Source organism: Herpailurus yagouaroundi, unplaced genomic scaffold, assembly GCF_014898765.1.
Source record: "Herpailurus yagouaroundi ecotype Mexico unplaced genomic scaffold, PumYag 195, whole genome shotgun sequence".
NCBI classification, from domain to species: Eukaryota; Metazoa; Chordata; class Mammalia; order Carnivora; family Felidae; genus Herpailurus; species Herpailurus yagouaroundi.
In genome coordinates, this window is record NW_024412426.1 from 18390925 (window position 1) to 18416441 (window position 25517).

A 25517-nucleotide genomic window follows, 5' to 3' on the forward strand; every position below is an offset into this window, starting at 1 on the left:
GCCATTCCTCCTCGTGCCTCTTCCACATGCTGCTTCACTCTGCCTGTAATGCCCTCCCCTAAGTTTAGCTGCCACCTTTGTAAATCTTTCCTGGTTCTCCCAGAATGGATTTGGCACCCAGCCTCTGGGTGCTGAAGCTCCTTTTACAGCCCTGGAACAATCACACGGAATCGTAACTTCCTCCATTAGACTCCCAAAAACCGGAGCATCCAGACTGTCCCCTCTGCCAGATGCCAAACCTGGGCTACGACCTGCCAACTACAGGCACTCACTGACTGCTGGACAAGAGGCCTAACCAACCACCACGGGCTTCTCCAAAGGGAGGCAGGAAAGCCGGGCTCAAGGACCAAGGTGGGACATTAACCTTGAAATGAAGACAGAACATGTCTCAGAAAAGCTTGAGAGAAAGAGAGAAAAGCTTCAGTGAGTTTGTGCTAAAATTACCTAATTTTCTCACAGAAATAGGACAAGGGAGACACTGGATGATATTGCTCTTATCTCTGTCAAGTGACCTCATATTTCTTAGGGTACATTAAGTTCACACGAATTACTGACAATGTGGACATGGCACGTTCTGTCAACTGTCCTCCTGTCCTGGCCTTGCAGATTGTTTCGTGAGAAGTCAATCAGAAATCACTTCAACAAATTTAAGATGTTATATAATACATGCATAATACCATGACGATATACTTTTTTTTTTTCTGATGTAGATCCCTAATCCATATAACACATTATTTCTGGAACTTTAAAATTCCTTGAGTATCTTGCACCCTGAATTGCATGGGTTGTTTTAGCATTTACTAGATGGCACCTTAAAACTACACTATTATCAAGCCAGATACACACTGGAGAACAGTTAAGAAGAAACTAAACACTCAAACAACAAGTTATGTCTGAGGGAGAAAACAGGATTAATTGGAACTGGCAAGAACTGAGTGCTGGACGGCCCTCTTCTACTCTTCCACAGGAGTAGTGTTTTACTGCCACCTACAGGACAACAGTCGTTCCTTCATGGGAATTACAAAACTACTTCCATCTGCGAAAATCATTACAGGTCCAAAAGAAGGTTTACAGGTTGCTTCATTTCTGTTTTTTAACCAGGTCTTTAGACTTCTGATTTCGTAACCAGGATGGCAGTTACAGAAACAAAAATTCCAATTTCAGCCCTTCCCTATGTCACCATCTTCAAACATAGAAACAAGAACCTCTAACCCACGTTGGTGAATCAAAGACTAGGGAGAACTGAAATCCAGTTTCCATTTTCAAGATATGTTCCTCTTCACTTCTTGGTCTTTAGCCCAGGATGGGAGAGAGCCACTGGAACATAAATTGTTCCTACTTCCCAATACCAGCAGAAAGGGAAGGGGAAATTGTACTTTGAAAGGTCAAAGGAATATTTAATCAGCATGGTGCTAATAACAACTGATATTTTACTCTCTCAAATAAATAAGCCCCACTTTGGGAATTTTTCTGTTTTTTTTTTTTAATTATGCCTTTTGTCTCCATTCTTCTGCTGATTTAAAGATACTAATACTGGATGAGTTATGCCTTATAAATTAAGTTTTATGGTTTGAGGAGCCCTTGGTAATCCCATATGAATTAGCTAAATCACAATCCACACACCAACTCAGGTGGCTCTTTTACCTCCCTTTCCAAGGAGCCCCCTATACTTGACTTCTCAGGAACCTACCCTAATTCTTACCTTGCAGGCCCTATTGAGCACTTCTACAATCCTGAAAATGAGGGGGCACTGGGAAGGAGGAGCATAGAGAACACAGACAAAATCGGAACTGTTAACAATAAACATGAGGACTATTCATTTTCTAATTGTAACTGTGAATGCCTGTTCTCATTGCACTTTCTCTTCTTCCCCCTTTTTTTTTAAATTTTTTTTTCAACGTTTATTTATTTTTGGGACACAGAGAGACAGAGCATGAACGGGGGAGGGGCAGAGAGAGAGGGAGACACAGAATGGGAAACAGGCTCCAGGCTCTGAGCCATCAGCCCAGAGCCCGACGCGGGGCTCGAACTCACGGACCGCGAGATCGTGACCTGGCTGAAGTCGGACGCTTAACCGACTGCGCCACCCAGATGCTCCCCTCTTCTTCCCCTTCTTGTTGGTCCCCTCCATTGGATAATTTACTTTTGGATGTTTGATCACAGTGTGGTAGATGCTTAGCTGCACTTTGGGATCACCTGGTTGCTTTGTTTTGTTTTAATACTGATGCTTGAGTCCCACCTAGATGTTCAAATAAAACTGGTCTGAGGTAAAACTCAATCAGAAAAATTTTAAAGCTGATTCTAATATACAAGTGAAATGATGTACAGTTAAGGCTGAGAATCCCTGCTCTAAGCAACACATGAGTATTCCTACCCTTTTGGTTCTGTAACTGCCTAGTCAGCTCTTGGGGATAGGGGATGGGTGTGAGGAGACATTCAGGAATCTCAGGAATCCTAGAATTTAGAGGATTCTTGGTACACTAAGATTAAGAATCACTTTGAATTCTATTGCTGTAAGGACTTATGGTATTGGACACAAGTAAAATAAATTGGGACAGTCTCTTTGTAGATTGGCAGGCAGATTTTTTTTTTTTTTTTGAGGGAGGAGGAGGGAAGTGAGAGGAAGATACTTTATTTGCTCATATACATTAGAGGACTGTCAGACACTTTAAACAACTTAAGGAAAGGAACTAAATATCGACTGTGTATCCTAATCATTAAGCACAGTGGCTGGCTCATAACCGGTGCTCAAAAGTCATTTGCTGAATGAGCACATAAATGCACAATGTTATTAGTATACAGTGCATTTCATGGGTCCTCAGAGAGTTTAGAATAGAGGATAGTAGATGAGTTGATGGATAACATGCAAAAATTACAAAATGATAGCGTTATTAAATGTGAAAAAAGAAGAAAGCCTAAAAAGAAATGATGGGAGGTTATTTTAGCCACAGAGGGGGCGCTGAACAAGGAAACAGGAAGCAGGATGGGGCACACAGAGCGTGGCTTCTGAGAGAGCTTTCAGCCCACTGACAGCAGGGTGAGCTGGAAAGGTCTGATGGGGGTCAAAATAAGGAACACAAAATGCTATTTCTCCTGTAGAATTCCAGACAGATTTCTGGAAGGAAGATGCAGTGATAAAAAAAAAAAAAAATCCAGGCCTGTAGTAATAGGCTATTGATATGATTGTTTAGTTAAGGAAAGAGATAGTACAGTTAAGCCTTTAGATTCTATTTGAAATATGAATCAGAATCACACAAGCTGAAGAGGAAAAAAAGAAAAAAGTAAATACTACAATATAAATGTATTTCTTATTTCTCATGTAATGTGAATTTTTTTCTTTCTAAAAGCTGAACACTGAAGAAAATGGAGTAGGCAGGGATAAATCAATAATCTCTGAGATAAAAATTTCAACATCAAGCAAGTAGATAACATAAGCTCAGACACACACAAAGATTCTTTTAGAAATACTAAAGCCTACCAAAAAAGTCAGTTATATTTCAATAAAGCTGCCAAAGGGAAAAAAAACCACTGGAGTTTCCTGTAAGTCTATTCTGAATCACAGTGATGACAGAAACATTACACGTGTGAGTACAATGGAGGTTTCCCCAAAATAAGGGGAAAGGCTTCACTACTCCTGACACGTGGCAATTGTCACCCTGACCTTTAGGAAATAATTCACTCATCATTCTAATATGGCCAAATTATTACCACACGTGGTAGCAAAAGGTGGTGGTGACAGCAGTGGTAGTGGTAATCCAGAAATGGGGCTCTAAGGAACAAAACTTTTCTGAAGGAAAGTAAATGAGATCAAGAACAAGACAAGGATTTTGCTCTTGCCATTTTTTATTCAACAATGTGCTGGAAGGTCTATCCAGGGCAACAGGCAAGAAAAAGGAAAAGGCACCCAGATTGGAAAAGAAGTACTTATAGATGACATCATATATATATATATATATCATATATATATATATATATATATGATATATATATGTTATATGTATCATATATATATGTTTTATATATATGTTATATATATCATATATATGTTTTATATATATGTTATATATATCATATATATGTTTTATATATATGTTATATATATCATATATATGTTTTATATATGTTTTATATATATGTTATATATATATATCATATATGTTTTATATATGTTTTATATATATATATATAAACAGCTCACACACACACACACACACACACACACATATCAAAGCTAAAACTGACTTCAGCAAGGTTTCAGGATACAAGATAAATATAGAAAAATCACCATAATTTTAGATAATAGTAATGAAGAATCTAAAATGAAATTAAGAAAACAATTCCATTTACATTGCATCAAACAGAATACTTAGAAATATATTTAACAAAAAGAAGCACAAGACTTTTGTACACTGAAAACTACAAAACATTGTTTCAAGAAATTAAAGGGGCACCTGGGTGGCTCAGTTAAGTGTTGGACTTTGGCTCTGGTGATGATCTCATGGTTTGTGGGTTTGAGCCCCACGTCGAGCTCTGTACTGACAGCTTGGAGCCTGGAGCCTGCTTCAGATTCTGTGTCTCCCTCTCTTTTTCTGCCCCACCCCCACTTGCTCTCTCTCTCTGTTTCTCAAAAATGAATAAACCTAAAAAAAGGAAATTAAAGAAAACCTAAATAAATGGAAAAATATCCTGTGTTCATGAAATATCCTTTGTTCATGAACAAATGGATTCTAAAATTTATGTAAGACATGCAAAGGGACCACAACAGCCAAACAATCTTGGAAAAAAAAAAAAAAAAAAAACAAAGTTGGAGGACTCCCACTTCCTGATCTCAAAACTTAACTATAAAATTATAGTACTCAAGACAGTGTGGTACTGGCATGAGGACAGACAAAAATCAATGGAATAGAGTCAAGAAATAAAACCATGTGTCAATAGTCAACTGATTTTTGACAAGGATGCCAAGATCATTCAATTCAATGGAAAGAGAACAGTCTTTTCAACAAATGTAATCAGGAGTGTTGTGACAAAGAACCATAGACTGAGTGGCTTAAGTGGCAAAATTTTCCATGATTCTGGAGGCTAGAAGTCCAATGTGTCAGCATAGTTGGTGTCTTCTGAGGCCTCTCTCCTTGACTTGTAGATGGCTGTCTTCTCCCTGAGTGTTCACATGGTTGTCCCTCTGTGTACAACTGTGTCCTAACCTCCTCTCCCTACAGGGACACTAGTCCTACTGGATTAGGGTCCACCCTAATCACCTCATTCTAACTTCATTACCTCTTTAAAGACTCTATCTCCAAATACAGTCATCGTCTCAGGCACTGGGGGTTAAGATTTCACCACATGAATTATTTGGTGGGGGAGGATGACCGTAATACTGTATCTTGGCTCCATATACAGAAACAAATTCAAAATGGACCAAAGACCCGAATGTAAGAGTTGCAATGATAAAAACCTTAGATGAAGAAATTTTGGGCAGTTGAGAAGATGGAGGAGTAGGAGGATCCTGAACTCATCCCATCCCACATTTTCAACTGGGTATCACTCACATTCAAACTGATAAACTGGAGAGTGATCCAAAGACTGGGAGAATAAATAAACTCTATGACCAAATAAAGAGAAGAGGCTGTGTGGTAGGGTCCCCTCCCTAAGGAGAGAGGGAAAAAAAGGGAGCGAAAACTTCAAGGTAACCTGGCTATACGCCTACATGACAACATCCCTCATGACCTTGTAAACGGAGGTGACTTGATCAGACTGCATGTTTATGTGTGTTACTGTATATGGGAGACAAAGAAATAGAAAATAAAAAAAAAAAAAAACATGCCATGTGATGTTGGGTGCTCAGTTGTTTGGGTATGAACCCGACTGAGCAGTGCCGGCAGGAATAAAAGTTGCTTCTTGGAAATTAAAAGCCTTGGTGTTACAACTCTGTGCAAGAATCCTGCTACACTGCTTGGGGACTCTTCTGAGATTCGGAGATGGTGCGCTTTCACCTCCTTTGCCACCAAAGTACGAGCCTTGGAGTGCCAGGAAAAGCAACCTTGCCTGGTGCCAGTGAACTACTTGATCCATAGGAGATTAGTCTGTCCCAGTGAGCTGGGGGCAAGGGCCCCATGTGTGTTAATGGAACCCTTAAGGCCCAGGAACCAGCGTAAGGAGTGCCATCCATCAGACTGGTAAGAACCGAGGTTCGTTTTGGCAGACCTGCCCCTAAGAGGCAGAAGGGGAACCTGATCACCTCCCAGAATTGCCCTAGTAATTTCACAAGGGACGAGGAATGAAGCTGCAACTCTAAGGCGCTGAATGTAGGGCGTTGGGCTGGAGTCATGTGAATGAGATGGGCAACAGGAAGGTTCTGACCTGACCAAAGGCCAAAGCAAGTGTTGAGTCCCAATCCCCGGTTCTGTGGTGACCTCATATGGCTTAAGGTGGTGTCAGACTTCCTTGGGAGTCTGACCTGGGTCAGGGATTGAAACTGAACCCGCCAAAGCTAAGAGGCGCCTGAAATATCTCCAAGAGGTGAGTGGCTGGAAACGGGCAAAGTGAGTGTATGTCCTCTCCAAACTAGTCCCCCCTCCTTCCTTTGTTTCCCCCCTCATGTGCGTGAAAGTCCTCTGTTAGGGGGAGGAAATGGGTGGAAAGCAGAGTAAACCGACTCCCCTAGAGTGTATGTTGAGAAATTTCAAAAAAGGGATATTCAGGAAATTATGGTGTGAAATTAACTCCTGAAAAGCTCCAGACATCCTGTGAAATTGGCCATCATTTGGGGTGGGCTGGTCCTCTGAGGGCTCACTTGATAAGGAACTAGTTGGCCGAGTGTTCAGGGTCATTGCAGGGGACCCAGGCCACCCTGACCAATTTCCTTATATTGACTGTTGGCAAGACCTGGTCCTATCCTGGCCTCCTTGGTTAAAAGTCTACATTGAAGAGAGCCGTAAGTTATAACGGCTTCCTCCAAATACTAGCCAGAAATTAAAAAGCCCATACTGTCGGGAAAATCTGAAGAAACCCCACCACCATATGACCCACTGTACCCCTCACTGCCACCTGTGCCCCAGCAGCCCTAACTGCAGAAATCTCATCAGAGTCTGCCCCCAGCCCCAAGGCCTCACCATCCCTAGCACCACCGGCCTCCCTGAATGTGACGGACACCCCAGGACCAGCCTCCCGAAATGTGACTGACTCCCCCGGACCACCAGTCTGACCCCACATATGTCTCCTGAATGACAACTAAAGGATCAGGCCAGCAGAGGCAGCCCCTCTCTGCAGCCACACTGGAGAGCCCTACAGATGTCACTGAGGGCAACCAGGGGACCCATCTATTATGATCAGGAAGGCCAGATCCAAGGAGGCCAACGTGTTTTTATGTGCCAACCCTTTACCACTATGGACCTCCTGAATTGGAAGCACCATACCACCTCCTACACGGAGAAGCCCTAGGCTGCGGTTGACCTAATGCAGTTCAAACCAACAAACCTACCTGGACAGACTGCTGCCAACTTCTTCTGATCCTCTTCAGTACAGAGGAGCATTGTCGAGTTACTCAGGCAGCCTTAAAATGCTTAGAGGAAAATGCCCCCCGGCTGGGACACTAGACCCTCAGACCTATGCTCGGGCTCACTTCCCTGGGGAGGACCCTAAATGGGACCCAAATGACTCAAGTATAGGTGGAGGGTTTGCAAGGACTGAGTGATATCAAGAAGCCCTTCTAAATGGCATAAATAAAGGGGAGGGGGAAGGCCATAAAATATGAGTAAAACATCAGAAGTGCTCCAAGGACCCAAGGAAAGCCTGAGCCAATTTTATGAGAGATTGTATGAGGCATTTCATCTCTACATTCCCTTTGATCCGGAAGCACCCACCAACCAGCAGATGATTAATGCAGCTTTGGTAGGTCAGGCCCAGGGAGACACTCAGCACAAGCTGCAAAAACTAGATTTCACCGGCATGAATACCAGTCAGTAGCTGGAAGTATCAACCCAGGTGTTTGTTGACCGTGATCAGGCGGCACGGAAGGAAGAACGCCAAAGGATGCAAAAATAGGCAGATTTGTTAGCTGCCCCTTGCTGGAGCAGTCGAAACACCCCCAGAAGAGGGCCCTGCAGGAAAAGGGCCAAGGCCAGAAAGGGGAACGGCAGGGAGGAGGGTCAAAAATAGGCCCAAAATAGGATGGAATCAGTGTGCTTTCTGCCGTCAGGAGGGCCACTGGAAAAGTCAATGTCCCCGGAGGCCAGACAATTCTCAGCAAGGTTCCAAGCAGAAAAAAAGAGGCCATGTGGTCCAGGGCAGGTTACCAACCGGCCCCACAGTCTCATGGGGTCCCCAAAAACAATTTTGTGGGGCTAGCCACCATGGAGAACTACGAAGAGGACTAGGACAGACTGGGGTCTATTTAGTTCGGCCCCCAGGAGCCCACGGTCCGAATGAATGTGGGGGGCCGACCCACTGACTTTACGGTCGATACTACAGCAGAACACTCAGTAGTGACCTGACCCGTGGGCGCCCTCTCACAGACACAAGCACCATCATGGGGGCCACAGGCAGTCAGACACAATGCCCCTTCTTATTGCCCCAGCGATGCAATTTAGGTGGCCATGAAGTCATCCATGAATTCCTGTACTTCCCTGACTGCCCTGTGGCCCTAATGGGCCATGACCTATTGGGAAAGCTGTAGGCCCAGATAACTTTCAGCTCTCGGGAACAGGCTGCTCTGACCCCATGGAAACCAGAAACAAAGATTATGATTCTCACGATGATTCCCCAAGGGGAGGAGTGGCGCCTCTATAATCTCAAGGAAAAACCACAGCCAGTGTCTGAGCTTCCCATTAAGGTCCTAGGGGTGTGGGCTGAAGACGGCCCACCAGGACTGGCCTGAAACATACCCCCTGTGGTTGTAGAATTAAAGCCCAGGGCAGAGCCCAGACGCCAGAGACAACATTTCATCCCTTACAAGGCACAGGTCGGGATCCAGAAACAGCTGGAGAGACTTTTAAAGTGTGGGATCCTCTGGCCTTGCCAGTCGCCTTGGAACACGCCCCTCTTGCCTGTCCAAAAACCAGGCACAGACAACTACCGGCTGGCTCAGGACCTGCAAGCAATAAACCAGGTAACTGTCACCATACACCCAGTGGTCCCGAACCACTATACACTTTTGGGGCTCATTCCTGCTGAAGCCACCTTTTTCACCTGTTTGGACCTTAAGGATGCCTTTTTCTGCATCCGCCTGGCCCCCAGCAAAGCCAACTGACCTTTGCCTTCCAATGGAAGGATCCTGAAAATGGTGACAAGGGCCAATTAACTTGGACCAGGTGGCCTCAGGGGTTCAAACCCACCCCCCCAACCATTTTTGGCAGTGACTTAAAAGCCTTCGTGGTGGATCAATACAACTGTGTCCTGCTTCAGCACAGGGATGACGTGGTGCCAGCTGGGAGGTCCCAGGAGGGCTTCATGGAAGGAACTCAGCAGCTCCTTACCCTCCTATGGAAAACCGGTTACAAGGTCTTAAGAAAAAAGGCCCAGATCTGTCAGGAAAAGGTGAAGTATCTTGGCTTCCACCTGTATCGGGGTAGCGCAACCCAGGCCAGAGAGGAAGCAGGCTGTTTGCCAGCTCAAAACCTGACGCCAGATTTGAGAGTTTCTTGGGGCTGTAGGTTTCTGTAGGATCTGCATACCTAACTTTTCAGTCCTGGCAAAACCCCTCTATGACACTACAAAAGGGGGAAGAGAGGGAGCCCCTGATGTGGGAATCAGTACAGCAGAAGGCCTTCGAGGAACTAAAGCAAGCCCTTACTAATGCGCCTGGTTTAGGGCTCCCAGACATGACCAAGCCTTTCTCTCTGTATGTCCATGAGTGCATTGGACTCCCTGGGCTTGACCTAACTCAGATATTGGGGTCATGGCATTGCACAGTGATATACCTCTCCAAGAAACTTGACTCTGCGGCCCACGGCTGCCCCCCCCCCCCCCCGCCCCGCCGCCTATAGACACTAGCAGCCACGGCCCTCATAGTGTCTGAGGCTGACAAGTTAACTATGGGACAGGAATTGAGAGTCCGAGTGCCACATTCAGTATTGACATTAATGGGATACAAGGGACAGTCCTGGCTAACCAACGCCAAGATGGTCAGATATCAGGGAATGCTATGGGAGAACCCACGCATCCACCTGGAAGTAATGCCGACCCTGAACCCTGCAACTCTATTGGCTGTTGGGCCAGGCCAGCCAGACCATGACTGTATTGAAGTCACGGAAGAGGTGTTCGCCAGCTGACCAGACTTGAGGGATCAGCCCCTCAGAGACTCTGACACTGAATATTTCACTGATGGTAGCAGTTCTGTAAAAAGGGGAGAGCGTCTTGCAGGTTATTCCGTGGTGATACTGAACTCTGTCATTAAAGCAGAGCCCCTGCCGAAGGGGACTTTGGCACAAAAGGCAGAGCTAATTGCTTTAACCCGAGCCCTGCAACTGATGGCAGGGATACGTGTTAATATATACACAGACTCTACATATGCCTTCACCACCCTCCACGTACGTGGGGCCTTATACAAAGGGGAGGGTCTAATAAACTCCGGAGAAAAGGACATAAAATATGGTGAGGAAATCCTTGAACTCTGAGATGCTGTGGGCCCCTAAAAGTGTGGCAGTCATGTATTGCCGGGGACATCAAAGGGGAGACACCATGGCTGCATGGGGAAACCGAAAGGCAGACCAAGAGGCAAAGCTAGCAGCTTCCGAAGGAGTAACAAAATCAGCGGTCTTAACCACCACACTGTTCCGTAACCCACTGACAGAATGGGACCCTAATTACTCACACCATGAAAGTACTTGGGGGGCGCCTGGGTGGCGCAGTCGGTTAAGCGTCCGACTTCAGCCAGGTCACGATCTCGCGGTCAGTGAGTTCGAGCCCCGCGTCAGGCTCTGGGCTGATGGCTCGGAGCCTGGAGCCTGTTTCCGATTCTGTGTCTCCCTCTCTCTCTGCCCCTCCCCCGCTCATGCTCTGTCTCTCTCTGTCCCAAAAATAAATAAAAAACGTTGAAAAAAAAAAAAGTACTTGGTTTAAGACTGAAAATGGAAACTACTTCCCAGGTGGACAATGGAAATCTGAAGACGGCTGAGTGACAATTCCTGAGGCCCTGGCTCCAGCCTTTGTCAAGCAGTTCCATCAGGAGACTGCTATTGGCCGCACAGCCCCTGAAACAATGTTAGGCCGATATTTCTACATCCCTCGACTCCAGCATAGCTCCGGTGGTATGTGAGCAGTGTGAAACCCACACCCGGAATAACCCATGTCAGGGACGCAAGGCTGCTCCTGGGGTGCAGAGTGTCGGGGGAGCCCCATTGGAAAATGTGATGGTGGACTTCACTGAGCTACCCCGGGCTTGGGGCTGTAAATATCTGTTGGTCTTTGTATATACTTTCTCAGGCTGGGTGGAAGCCTTCCCTACTTGCACAGAAAACGCACATGAAGTGGCCTGAATTCTTCTAAAGAAAATCATCCCACAATCTGGGATCCCCATCACTATGGGTTCAGACAACGGGCCAGCGTTCAAGGCTGAGGTCGTGCAGCTGGTGGCAACAGGGCTAAAGATCACCTGGAAGTTATACTCGACATACCGACCCCAGAGCTCCGGGAAGGCGGGACAAATGAACAGAACCTTGCAGCTACAATTAAGTAAACTGTGCCAAGAAACCCACCTGCACTGGGACCAGGTGTTTCCAATAGCCTTGTTTAGAATCAGATGCAGCCCCCATAAGCAAATAGGGGTTTCCCCTTATGAAATCCTTTATGGGTGCCCTTCACCAATTATTAAGGAGGTAAGGGGGGATTTAAATGAGATAGGCAATTTAACCCTAAGGCAACAGAGCTCTGGGCTCTACTCTAACTGCCCTACACCTATGGGTTAAAGAGCAATGGCCTGTGAGTCTGACCACAGATGCTCACTCCTTTGAGCCAGGAGATGCTGTATGGGTAAAGGAGTGGAATGTTCAACCACTCAAACCCCTTTGGAGGGGCCTGTTCACTGTCATTTTGTTCACCCCTACTGCAGTAAATGTAGCCGAGGTGGGTCCCTGGATTCACCACAGCAGAGTGAAGCCGGCATCCTGGGACTGGGAGTGCATTCCTGATCCATCCACGCAGTGTAAGGTGACCATACGAAGAAGCAATCTGCAACGCCAGAGACTCCGGCAGGGGACCACTGCCCTGCATTAGTCACTCCAGAAGCTGACCAATCTACGCACGACAGAAGCTTGAGGAATCGCCGGTCCAGTGAAATAAATAAATTGTCCTTATTTCCTATATCTGCCTTCTTACTGTGATGCACTGTCACCCCTTGTTTCTCACTATTATTGCAACTTTTCCCCCTACTTTTTGCTATTGGGTTGGCAGAGGTTGCCCCAGTCAGCTGGAAATGTGGCGAGAGGTTTCTGTTAGCAGCCACTTTCACCCACTTATGTGACCCATGTATTCGCATAACCAGGTCAGGCCAAGGAGTCACTTGGACCTTACTGTACCATACCCATTTCTCATGGCAGGGAAGGACCGTGGGGACATGCATACACAATGAGTCCACCTATTCCATCTGCCACTGGGGAAGTCACAATACTCCCCAAATGAAGATTGGTTACAAGTCTGACCTTCTCGGGAGGTGGGGGGAGTCTTGGTTCACCATCATTAACCCAGAAGACTACAAATGGCAATGGGGCACCCGAATTGACATCCGAATCTATGGGCGAGGCAGACCCAAGGACTGTGCTATATTTCAAGACGGTTACCACACCACCCATACGACCACATCCCATCAAGTCTTCCACTCCTTCTGTAAGGGAATAAGAAGTAGTCCCCTCCCATTTCAGTCCCAGCAAGGAACTTGTTTCTAGTCTGGGCAGAGATTACAGCCCAGACCCTAAAGATCTCTTCATGCTATGTATGTGGGGGAACCAGCATGGGGGAACAATGGCCATGGGAGGCCAAGGGATTAGATCCCCTCAAGCCTTATAATGGAACAAAATATCCCAGCTCTACTACCGGGGTTTGGCTCCTCAAAACCTCAGTCATTGGGAAGAACTGTCTTGCCCGATGGGGAAAAAAATTTCACCATCCCTGTTGGATGCCTAGGCCAAAGGTTTTTTTTTTTTTTTTTTTAATTTTTTTTTTTCAACGTTTATTTATTTTTGGGACAGAGAGAGACAGAGCATGAACGGGGGAGGGGCAGAGAGAGAGAGAGACACAGAATCGGAAACAGGCTCCAGGCTCTGAGCCATCAGCCCAGAGCCTGATGCAGGGCTCGAACTCATGGACCGCGAGATCGTGACCTGGCTGAAGTCGGACGCTTAACCGACTGCGCCACCCAGGCACCCCTAGGCCAAAGGTTTTATAATTCGACCACCTGGGAAACCCAAGGGTGGGGGTCCCTGGGTCACCTTGAGCCAGACCCTCGCCCCTTGTTTAACTTCTCTCATCTCCAAGAGGACTGGGACAACACTGATGCAGCCATCAAATGGCAGGCCCCAGGTAGACTATACTGGGTATGTGGGAGAACAGCCTATACAGTACTTTCCTTAGGCTGGCCAGGGTCATGAGTGCTGGGGACTATCCATCCATCTTTATTCCTACTCCCACTTGCAAGGGGAGAACATCTGGGAGTTCAAATATATGGAGATAGAGAGGCTCAAAAAAAGCGGCATGCCTTGAAAATTGGCAAATGGAAAGATAATGAATGGCCTCCTGAGCATATAATCCATTATTATGGCCCTGCCACCTGGGCAGAGGGTGGGTCCTGGGGCTACCGCACTCCCATTTACATGCTAAACCACATAGTCAGACTGCAAGCAGTTGTAGAAATTATAACCAATGAAACTGACAGAGCTCTTAATAGTCAAGCAACAAACCAAAATGTGCAATGCCATTTATCAAAATCGCTTGGCCTTAGATTACCTGCTTGCTTCTGAGGGAGGTGTTTGTGGAAAATTTAACCTGAGCAACTGCTGCCTACAGATAGATGATGAGGGAAAAGTCATAGAGGAGATCACAGATCAAAAGAGGAAGGTTATTCATGTCCAGTCCAGACTTGGAAAGGTGAAAACCCCGGGGAGTTATTTGGGATGGTTTTCAACTCTTGGGGGGATTCAAAACCCTCATAGGAATTATCCTCCTAATTTTGGGAGGGTGCTTGATCTTACCCTGCTTAGCTCCCTTGAGTGTGCAGTCTGTCTCCAGTCTCATTGAGGCTATGGTTGAGAGAAAAACAGCCGCTCATGTAATGAGGTTATGGAAATATAAAAAGAAAAGATGCATGGTATGGCCTCAATCTTTTTGTATTTGTTGAGGCCTATTTTGTGACCTAATATGTGATCTCTTCTGGTGAATATTCCATGTGCACTTGAAAACAATGTATTCTACTTTTTTAGGATGGAATGTTATGAATCTATCTGTTAAGTCCATTGGGTCCAGTGTGTCATTCAAAGCCACTAGTTTTTGCACATGCACAAGTGAGCGGGGGAGGGGCACAGAGAGAGGGAGATTATCCCAAGCAGGCTCTCCACACTTAGCACGGAGCCTGATGCGGAGCTCCATCTCACCACCATGAGTCGTGACCTGAGCCGAAATCAAGAGTCGGACGCTTAACCAACTAAGCCACCCGGGTGCCCTGCATGTTCATTATTTCTTAGTGAAAGAGGTCACTACAACAGTCCAAGTTAAAGGGTGTGGCAGCCTAACTACCAAAGTGGGAAGATTCTAAAAATCCTTAAGAAGTAGAATCAACAGGAGTTGATGACTCAGTAGATGTTGGGGATTAAGAAGAGAAGAGCATTAAGGATAACTTCAGGTTTCTGCTTTGAGCAGCTGGGTAGTACCTTCACTTAGGTGAAGGTTACTGGAGGAGGCACAGGTCTGGGAGGGCATATCAGTTCAGTTTTGGCTTTTAGATTTGATGTGCCTCTGAAACATCCAAACAGAAATGGTAAGTCCAAGCCAAATATTTGGATCTGGGATAAATATAAAGATGAGAGTGAACATTTATAGATGAAACCAGGGGAGCGAACAAGATCAGCAAGGAAGAAGCACCAAGTGTGTTCTTAGAGGCCGGAACCCTGTGGAACTCCAAGTTAATGACTAGAGGGGAGAAAGGACTGAGCAGAAGTAAAATGAGAGGAAGGCGAGAGGGAGATTAAAAAAAAAAAAAAAAAAAAAAAAAGACAGAAGCCAAGGGAGAGCATTTCAGAAAAAGGGAAGTGTTATGTCTTTATGAGGTTTTGATAACTGTTGAAGATTCAAGGAAGATAAAAATGGAAACAGGTCCACTGATTTTGTTAGTTACTTCATAAAAAAAGCTTCAATAGAATGGTAAGGAAAAAAGACCATAGTGGAGAGGCTGAAAAGCCAAAAACATCAGATATGTTTCAGAACTTTTACATAATATAAAAAGCTCATCTAAGCCAGGCGCATTCTTCTAAAATTTAGCCAGCAGCAACTGGCTTCCCTAAAAAAATAAAAAAATAAATAGATGTTCCCAAATGAAAGAACATTGGACTCTTCAAAACTGCCTGAAGAGCTCTGTTTGTTTATTTACAGTGAAACAAATTGGTATAATGATTACTTTTTCATCTGCTTTTACAACTTGCTTTTGCTGTCCATTAAAGCACATACTTAGAATACAGAGAAAATGTACTCTCATATTGCTAGTAGAAAGCAATTTTGCAATATGCATCAAAAATTCAAATGTGATCCAGCACATGTAATAGTCTGACCCAGTAACTACATTCCTCAAAGTTTATCCAAAAGATACTGCATACTAAATAAGTATTCAAAGATGGCAATTTAGGGATGTGTGTCTAACAGGAAAAGTCTAGAAACAACTTAAACATCCATAAAAATTAAATACAAAATCGATTAAGTAAAATCATGGTATACACAATAAGACACTAATCAGTTATCAAAAAACCTAAGGCAGCTCTATGCACAATAATAGTACCTGGGTGCAGGATCATACTCACAAGTTTCCAGGCACCAATCATATACTAACTCATTAAACTCTAACAATCCTATGAGAAAGATGTTACTACTATCTCCATTTTAAGGATAGGGAAACTGTAATTTATCTAAGACTGCTAGATAAATTGTGGGAGATGGGATCTGAACTCAAGCAGTCTGATTCCAGCATCCATGCTTTTAACCACTACATGTCTATAGTGACAAAGAAGATAGTCATCATATATTATTAAATGAAAGAGTCTTGTTCATCAGCAATTTTTGAAAGAAAACAGATGTTCATCCTTTTACATTGTTCTGGATTTACCTCTCAGTTCCCATCATCTTAACTGTAATCCTCAAACCTGTGTTAAAAAATCTGTATGCACATATACATATATATGTATGTAGATAGGTAATGCATGCTTACATATTCATAGATGAAAGCATGGAAGGAAGATCTTACACTGAACTTTTATTATGGTTACCTCTAGGGATGGAATCATGAATGGATTTTCTTTATCTCTATGTTTATATGCACACATAAGACATCAAATGAACCATTGTCTGAATGCAAAGAACCTATTCTGATAAAAGATTCTCAGCCAACATGAACTGGCTAAGATTAATTCTGATTGATCACGTCTAATCTATTACAACGTACTATACGCTGTGATTATTGAACGTTTCATCTGATAAATTAAATTTGGGGGAATATATCTAACCTACCTAATGGACACTGCCAATATCCTAAATGATCTGATGATGCTGTGTACTATAGTGAATCATTCTTTTAGCTCAAAGCCTTTCTATGAAGACTATTTCTAACCCAAAAGAAAGCAGCTCCCATTCAGAAAGTAGGTGCCTTTAAACCATACTGAGCAACAGAGACCATCACCTATAATTATGCTGCTTAAAAATATTATAAATTCAGCTTTTCCATTACTAAGCCAAAAGACTTTAGGCACCCTGGGGTCTTGGCTCCCTCAGTTATCAGCTGCGGGAGAGAATTATACAGTTTTCTCTGGTTAACACAATTCACAATTCTCTTACAAATAACACCTGGATATTTAATGTGCTAATGGATAACTTATGTTGCGCTCATAAGCACTTTGAACTGTCCCTAAGTTTGTTTTATTTAATATAAACAAATATACATTATTTTATATGGCTTCTTAGATTAGAAGCTAAAAGTTAGTCACTGTCATATATGTTTGGGATATTCTTTTTCCAGGTGGAAAAAGATCTGGTCCCGGCAATTAGATCAATTTGGTACACTTCAATTCAGCCTATATATACTGTCTCTAAGACAGCTCCAAGATTCATACAAGGAAGGGATGTAAATATGGGCCACTAGTGGGAAAGCTCTCCTTTTTACCTTCTCTAACTAGGCAAGTTCTCCAAGATGACACTAGATGAACATCCACGTATTGTTACAGAAGATACAAAAACCTTTCTGCCCTGTGGCCAGAGAATGTCCTCTGCACAGGTGACATCAGGTTAACATGGACAAAAATAAATGAAAATAATGCAATCAAACCAAAAGAACCTGCTAATCAGGAAGATAACTGACCAGGCAGATACACTGCTGACACAGAGTATAGGTCAAATATACTTATTGGAGGAAATCCTGGGTGACCCCCAAAAGACAGAGTAAGTGTGTGCTAAGAGCACCAGTAAAGAAGAGTCAGCAAAATAATGAAGAAAGGCATTTTGGGAAAGATATAATATCTGAGGCTTAAAAACAAATTAGACAAGATAGAACAAATCATAACTTTGTTGGACTCCCTTACACTTGCTTTACAGCTAAGTATTGTTTGTTGTCTGAATTACATAAAACTTTGACTGCTTGGGCATTCTAAAAGTCTTATCCCAGCCCTATACCGAAAGTTCTTAAGAAGTTTTTGGTTTTGATTTGTCCTAACGACAAAAAACAAATAAAAAAAATTAGAGGTAGAGATCCATGACTTCATTAAAAGACACATGCAAATATGTTTTTGTTATTTTATTAAAAACATTTTTTTAATGTATATTTATTTTTGAGAGAGAGAGTAAGTGAGCAAGCAGAGGGTTAGAAAGAGAGGGAGACAGAGGATCCAAAGTGGGCTTGGTGCGGACAGCAGACAGCCCAACGAGGGGCTTGAACCCATGAACTGTGAGATCACGGCCCAAGCTGAAGTCAGACACTTACCTGACTGAGCCACGCAGGTGCCCCGTTTTTGTTATTTTATTGGAGAAATTTTAAATATTTTCCTAACTTCCAAAATAACTAGTATAAGAATTGTTCATATCTAAACTCAAAACTCAAAATAACTTTAGTATAAGAATTGTTCGTAACTAAACTCATTATTGAATGAACAATTTAAAGTACAATTTATGAACTTCACAAAAAACAGATGTTTAACAGAATAGGAGGTGAGGAGAGTACCCCACTTCTTGATGTACACAAGACCCATATTATGTCACGTCTTTGTTTTGGGTCAAGGTATTTAAGTACGTTAATAAAATATCCAGTGGCTCTCCGAAGACTTCAAGTCATTATCTTTTGGAAAATTTGGAAGAATGATGGGGAAGCTAGAAACAAATTCTGAGTTACCCTGTGAATATAACTGTAATCACAATAATGACAGCTAACATTTATTAGGCAATAAAATGTTCTAGACACTATATTAAGGATTTTTATATATCATCATATTTAATTCTTACAATAATCCCATAAATTAGTGTCTATTATTATCTCAAAACTCAGGGTCTGTGCACTTACAGCATTTTGCCCAAGGTCGTACACCAGAGGTGAAATTAGATCCAAATCTGTCCAAGTCCAGGGTCTGGAATTTTAACAACTATGCTTTATGGGGAAAGGGTGAGTCTGCATTTTTTTTTTTTTTTTTTTAATAAATAAGGCAATTTTCGCTTTCAGTAACAGAATGTCATCTCTGACGGAAGGACAAAAACTGACTGACTGGATTACTTTCAGCAACTCTGCAGCAAATGTCTTGCTATTACCACACTGTTAAAGCTGCACGGATATGTTGATATAAAATCCAACAAGGTAATTATAATTGAATTCTAAAGTGCTTATAAGTTTCTAGCTCTCAGAGAAAGAGGTGCAAATTGAAATGTAGCAGTTTCTTTTTTAGTCAGTATATTATAAAAGCTTGCTAATAACTCAATTCTATGTTTAGGTACCTCCAGGGATATTATCATGGTAAGAAATATTTTAAGAAAAAGGCTGGCATCATTTTGACAGAAAACAGGTTTTAAATTTTTCTCTTACATCATCCAACTCATATGAATGAAAACAACTTTATATGTTACTGGAAGGAGTGCTAGGATAGTAAAATTAAATAGATTATAAGAAAAACAAAGACACAAACTCTAAATAAACAACAAAGGAGAGAATCAGAGTTCCTCACAAAAGTCTTCTGTTGTGTTCAAGAATCTAGAATGAGTCAAAGGCTATACATTTGAATTATGCCCAATTTAAAGATAAAAACAGACTTACCTTTAGGAGAGCCAAGGCTACATGAAAGATAATATTCAAACCCTGAAATAGAAAAAGAGAGTCCAAATCAATACTGCCACATCTACCACTATTTTATTAAGTTTCCCCAAGACTTCCATGCATCTCTAATAAAATCCCTAATTGCTTTTATCTTCACATACAATAATAATTAAACAATGAGATTTTTTTTTTTTGAAAGGTATTTTCCTTCTCTGAGGCTTACTGCACATTTTTGGTGCCATTTAATTAACATTCACATAAAATGGTTATTTTTACAGTAAATTATTTTCCTTCAATCCTTCAATAAATTATTCAATACATTATTTTTCCTTCAATTTCTGGATTATCTGCATGGGTCTAAGGCTTGTGAAAGTCAAGTTCTTTGATCAAGATGGCAGTGATGCAGAAGTCTAAACTTATTCCATGGAATTCCTAAGTCCCAGTATATACATCTTGGTGAGGTAAAAGGCCAGCAGCAGACAAAACAAAACAAAACAAAACAATGTTGCTGATAACTGGGACGGGTTGTATGGGAGGAGCTGTAAGCATCTCGCTGGATTTCCACCACTGTTCTTACTGCTTTAGTTCTTGTTTGCTTTCAAGTAGTATTCGTGCAACTAGAGGTGTAATTAGGGGCTATCCGCTAGACTTCCTTTTCCTTTTTTCCCCCCTGAAACCCAAAGCAACATCTCTTTAGGAAGAAACAAATTAAACACCTCGTTAAGAAGTCTTATTGGAGCTGAATTCTGAGCTCTGAGCTCAGCCCAGGGGCTCTGAAGTGATGTTGAGATGTTAAATTCAAAAATACAGGACATCTTAAATGCTCAAGATGACAATCAGAAACAAAGTTGCCATGAAATATGCCATTTCCTCCCATGGAAGTCACCATACAGGAGAAGAAAGATCTTTCAGGTATGAGTTGACATCTCCCATGAGTCCAGGGTCTGTCTTTGTGCCTTCATCTTGGTCACAAATACAGTCTATCTGCCTTTTAGATATGGCATTGTACCAGATGTGTTACACAAAGAACTACTATACCAGATGTATTATGCAAAGAAATTTTTTTTTTAAAGTTTATTTATTCATTTGAGAGAGAGAGAGAGCGAGAGAGAGAGAGATGCACAGAGAGAGAGGGAGAGACAGAATCCCAAGCAGGCTCTGCAATGTCAGCACAGAGCCTGTCATGGGGCTCGACCTCACGAATGAGGAGATCATGGCCTGGGCCAGAACCAAGAGTCTGACAATTCATCCGACTGAGCCACCCCGGTACCCCTACACAAAGAACTTCTAATAAACCATCATTTTCCTATGTCCAAAATCAGAAGCGAGGATTAAAACTAGATACTTAGAGTGAAGCCCTATTATAATTTACTTAACTTTCATAGTGAACTACCCAAAATATGATTTAATGGTATAAGGGGTGAATGATTAATACGAAATATTTGGTTCGAGGTCTGGGGTTTACTCTGTTAATTCTTTAAGAACTAAAAGCAGCAGGAAGTATAACCAGGCCAGAAGACAAAAGCAAATCATCACAGTTCATTATCACACCAAGCAATGATTCTGGACTTGATCACAATTTATCAATTAGAAAAAAGGAGACTATTGTAGATCAAAAAACCTGGGTTATAATGAAGCAAAATTTGCTTTCCTAATCGAAATTTGTTTTTTAATCTCTTAAAAAAATTTTAATATAATTTATTGTCAAATTGGCTTACATACAACACCCAGTGCTCATCCCAACAAGTGCCCTCCTCCCTGCCCATCGCCCTCTTTCCCCTCTCCCCCACCCCCATCCACCCTCAGTTCGTTTTCTGTATTTAAGAGTCTCTTACGGTTTGTCTCCTTCCCTCTCTGTTTGTAACTTTTTTCCCCCTTCGCTACCCCATGGTCTTCTGTTAAGTTTCTCAAGATCCACATGTGAGTGAAAACATATGGTATCTCTCTCTGCCTGACTTATTTCACTTAACATAACACCCTCCAGTTCCATCCACGTTGCTGCAAATGGCAGGATTTCATTCCTTCTCATTGCCAAGCAGTATTCCATTGTACATACGTAAATCTGGGCCCTCACCCATTAACTGCTGTGCGCTGTTGCCAAAACGCACAGGCCAAGCCTGCTGCCCTGCTCTTTCCCCTCCACCCCACATCACAGCTGCTCGCCAGTGGTGAATTCTCACAACCCCAGTGCTTACCAGCCTGCCGTAGGACTAAGTCCACTATGTCTCTGGATCTTGTTCTCCTAGTCACTGCTTAAAATGTAAGCCCCTCTTGTCTCCAGTTCTCTAATCCTTATAATGCTCTGTTTTTTTCCTCCTAAGTTGGTCTCCCACCCCTCCTCTCCCTCCCAAATCCCTTCAGGGTACACCTTGGAGACTCCACATTCAACCGACTTCGCTATATTCTCAACCCCCTTGCTTTCGCAGGAATGGTAAAATCTCACAGATTCTCATAACAACCTGTATTATGATTCTCACTTTTCAGAATGTGAACTTGACTAGCCTAAGCTTATATATGGATTTAGCAGAAGCCCACGATCATCCCCCGCCTCTTAATGTCTAGTTTAAGGGCATTTTTACCACTCTGTGCTGGCATGACATACATAATACGTGCTTATTTGAGGACCAGAGGACTAAACTATACTAGCTATCCTAAAATTGCTGAGATTTATTCTTTTCCCAAGGGACCCAAGTAGATCAATTTATTATCTCAAAGTCAAACTACTGGATAATAACTGAGCTGTGAAAAACACTAAGAACTTAGACATTTTTTTTAAAAAAGTTAAAGACCTCTAGAGAGCCAAAACAGCTCTAACACCACAAAAATGTATTCAAATTTTTATTTCATATGCACTTTGAATTCGTTTGGTGATACGACTGTAGAGTTTATGGGTATCAGAAGTAGCCAGCTAAAGGACAAAGTGCATGGTAGATGGGATTAGAGACAAATAGCCTATAGAGACAGGTGTCAGAATTAAAATATTAGATCTGACAGAAATACAAGATACGTTTTTAAAAAAACTATTCAAATGTATAGTTGTCTGGGCCCATTTAGTGGAACCAATAATCCTACAGTTTACCTTAGTTCATGATGATAATCCAATAGTATTAATGAATGCTTCCATGTTCAAAATATTGTACTTAAGAAGGAAGCATAGCATGTGTTAAATGAAAAGTAAGTAATGTTTAGTTTGGGAAACTAAAGCGGTCCCTTTCAGTTACCAGAAACAATTTATATAGGGAAACTCTCTAAACCAGTTTAAGGTACTCCTGCATCTGCCATCCATAAAACATCCATAAAACAGACAGAAGTAAACACTTCACAAGCCTTAAACTAAAGTAGAAGAGTGTGGTCACACTGTGCAAACAGGATACAGCATTTGGTCGGTTTAAAATTACAGCACCACATATAGGTTGGCTTTGAGATGACAATGTCAGGGCAAGCTTTGGTCCTCAGACTTGGAGCCAACAATAAAGCGAATTATAAGGAAACAACCCTTCACTCTACCAAGCTACCACGAACGAAATCCCCTGTTGTTACTTAACTGTCCACCCACTCTTACATGATTCAATCTTTGACTAATTGAGCTGAAATCTATTTTTTGAAATACACTTTAAAAAGAGAAAGATGTCCTATATTTTCAAGATGCCTCTCCTTTTCAGGAATATGTGATCTGTAGCAATTTTTTAGGTACTGAGGGGTAAATAAGTGGTCCTAATAGGGCTCAAACAGTAAAACATTTGGAGAACAATGAAGAGTAAAAATAACGAATAAATGTGTTGTTGTGGCTACCTCGCATTTATGATACAAGGTCTAACTCCAAGTTCAATATAATAAATAAGGGCCAACATCCACATATTATCTATGTGCCAAGAGCTGAATTAATCACAATGAAAACATGCCCTTATTTCATCCCACAACCCTCAATTCCATTTTAATTCCATCCAAATGAAGATTTAGAGAAATCAAAGTAAGTTTCCCAAGGTCACACAGCTAATAGGTGGATTTTAAACTAAGCAGTGTAATTCTAGAAGTTGTTCTCTTAACCACCAAGTTAGAGAAGATGGCCCAATAAATAAGTGAATGGATGAATATATCCTTTAGTTGGGGGTTTTCAATGTGCCATCTAACTCCTAAAGAATTAGTGATTCCTTCCCTTTAAAAATTTTTTTCTTAATGTTTATTTATTTTTGAGAGAGAGAGACACACACACAGAATCCCAAGCAGGTTCTAGGCTCTGAACTTTCAGCACAGAGCCTGATGTGGGGCTCGAACCCACGAACCATGAGACCATGACCTGAGCTGAAGTTGGACACCTAACCGACAGCCACCCAGGTGCCCCTGATTCCTTCCATTTAATGTAAATTTTGAAAGCAGAGGGTAGAAAGATAACAAATAGGTGACTTCTACCAAAACCAAATCTTGTAATTTACACCATGTCGAAAACACTCAAAAAAGCAGCTGACTGCTTCCAGGATAAAGGGCAATATAAACTCAGCATGCTGTGGCGAGAAAGGGTCACCACCTTCCTCCAGTGACAACACACTGTTATCAGCCTCGTGTGCGTGAAGAAGTGTCTCCTTTACTGACTGGAAAGCTACGGTTTCAAAATTGAGTCATGGCCCGGCAAAATGTTCCCTTTAAAGAACACCTACAAGTAACTGCCCCAAATTAAATAGTTTCTCCGAAGCGCGGATCGCAGCGTTCCCGGGTAGGCCAACAATCGAGCACCCACGATCCCATGTGAAGGAAGGCTGACAGCACAGCGCTCACTGAAACAAAGACACGAACGTTTGGCTCTGATGAGCAGGCAATCGTGAGCTCAGAGGGAGCTGACAGACTGTGCGAGAAGCTGTCAAAAGCTACATTGACAGCGCTGAGAGCAAATGCTGAAAAGGTAGTTAGTGCCAAATAGTGCCGACTGTGCTTCAGCACCCGGCTCCTCAGGGATCGAAATAAAAGGGAAATAAATAGTATGTGGGAATGGAAACCCTAACCACAAGGCAGGGAGAACCGATCAAACCAGAAGTAGCCAAGGTAAAGGGAGCGGCCCACAGACAAACACGGCCAATGCTAGAGGAAATGCAAGCTGCCCTTCCGACCCAACGCGGGACATACCGTCCCAGGAAGTGGTGACGACTCAATGAAACAGCACAGAAAAAGCACATCACAGGAACTGAACACTTGCTAAGTATTCAGTAAATGCCAGCATACGTTATTAGGTTTGCATATTGATTGCCTGTCATGGCTGGTATTTTATATCTTTTTTTCACTTAATTCTCTGAGTAACTCCATGGCATATGTGTCACTGCCACCATTTTAGAGATGAGCAAACTGAGGCCCAGAGACATCACTCTGTTAGTAAATGGCAAAGCCAGGACTAGAACTTATGTCTGGCAGATTAAAAAAAAAATCCAGGGGCGCCTGGGTGGCTCAGTCAGTTAAGCGTCCGACTTCGGCTCAGGTCATGATCTCACGGTCCGTGAGTTCGAGCCCCGCATCGGGCTCTGTGCTGACAGCTCAGAGCCTGGAGCCTGTTTCAGTCTGTGTCTCCCTCTCTCTCTGACCCTCCCCCGTTCATGCTCTGTCTCTCCCTGTCTCAAAAATAAATAAAATGTTAAAAAAAATTAAAAAAAAATCCATAGCTTTTTTTCACTAATTCAATACTGATTATGTTTGTCAGACAAAAAAAAAAAAAAAAAAAAAAAAAAAAAAATTCCACAGCTTTCTAATTCCATCCATCTACTGCAAATTCAGTGGGACTTTGGTTAGTGTCTGTAAGGAATTAAGGACGTTCTTAATTCTTTGACACTTCCCCCATCCAGAAATAAGGTCTTTGACCTCTCCTCTTGAATCTGGGAGAGTATACTACTGCTTTGCCCAACAGAATATGGTAGAAGTGAAGTTATGCCTATAGTCTGGGCCCAAGCCTTAAGGGTATAAGCTTCCACTCTCCATCTCCTGGAGTGCTCCCCCCCACTCCCACCACGTGAAGGTCAACCACCACCAGTTATATTTAGACCCTATGCTCTAAGAAGCTAAACAA

General features: G+C 42.6%; 1 protein-coding gene across 8 annotated transcripts in view; it reads right to left on the minus strand.

Annotated features, from left to right (window-relative positions):
* Positions 1-25517, minus strand: part of RABGAP1L (RAB GTPase activating protein 1 like) — an 802606-nt gene that overhangs the window by 208767 nt on the left and 568322 nt on the right. For all 8 annotated transcript variants that reach the window (XM_040446724.1, XM_040446725.1, XM_040446723.1 and 5 more), the window contains one exon: positions 19472-19513. In XM_040446724.1, the coding sequence (XP_040302658.1) occupies positions 19472-19513 (42 nt within the window). The remainder of the gene's footprint in view (positions 1-19471; positions 19514-25517) is intronic.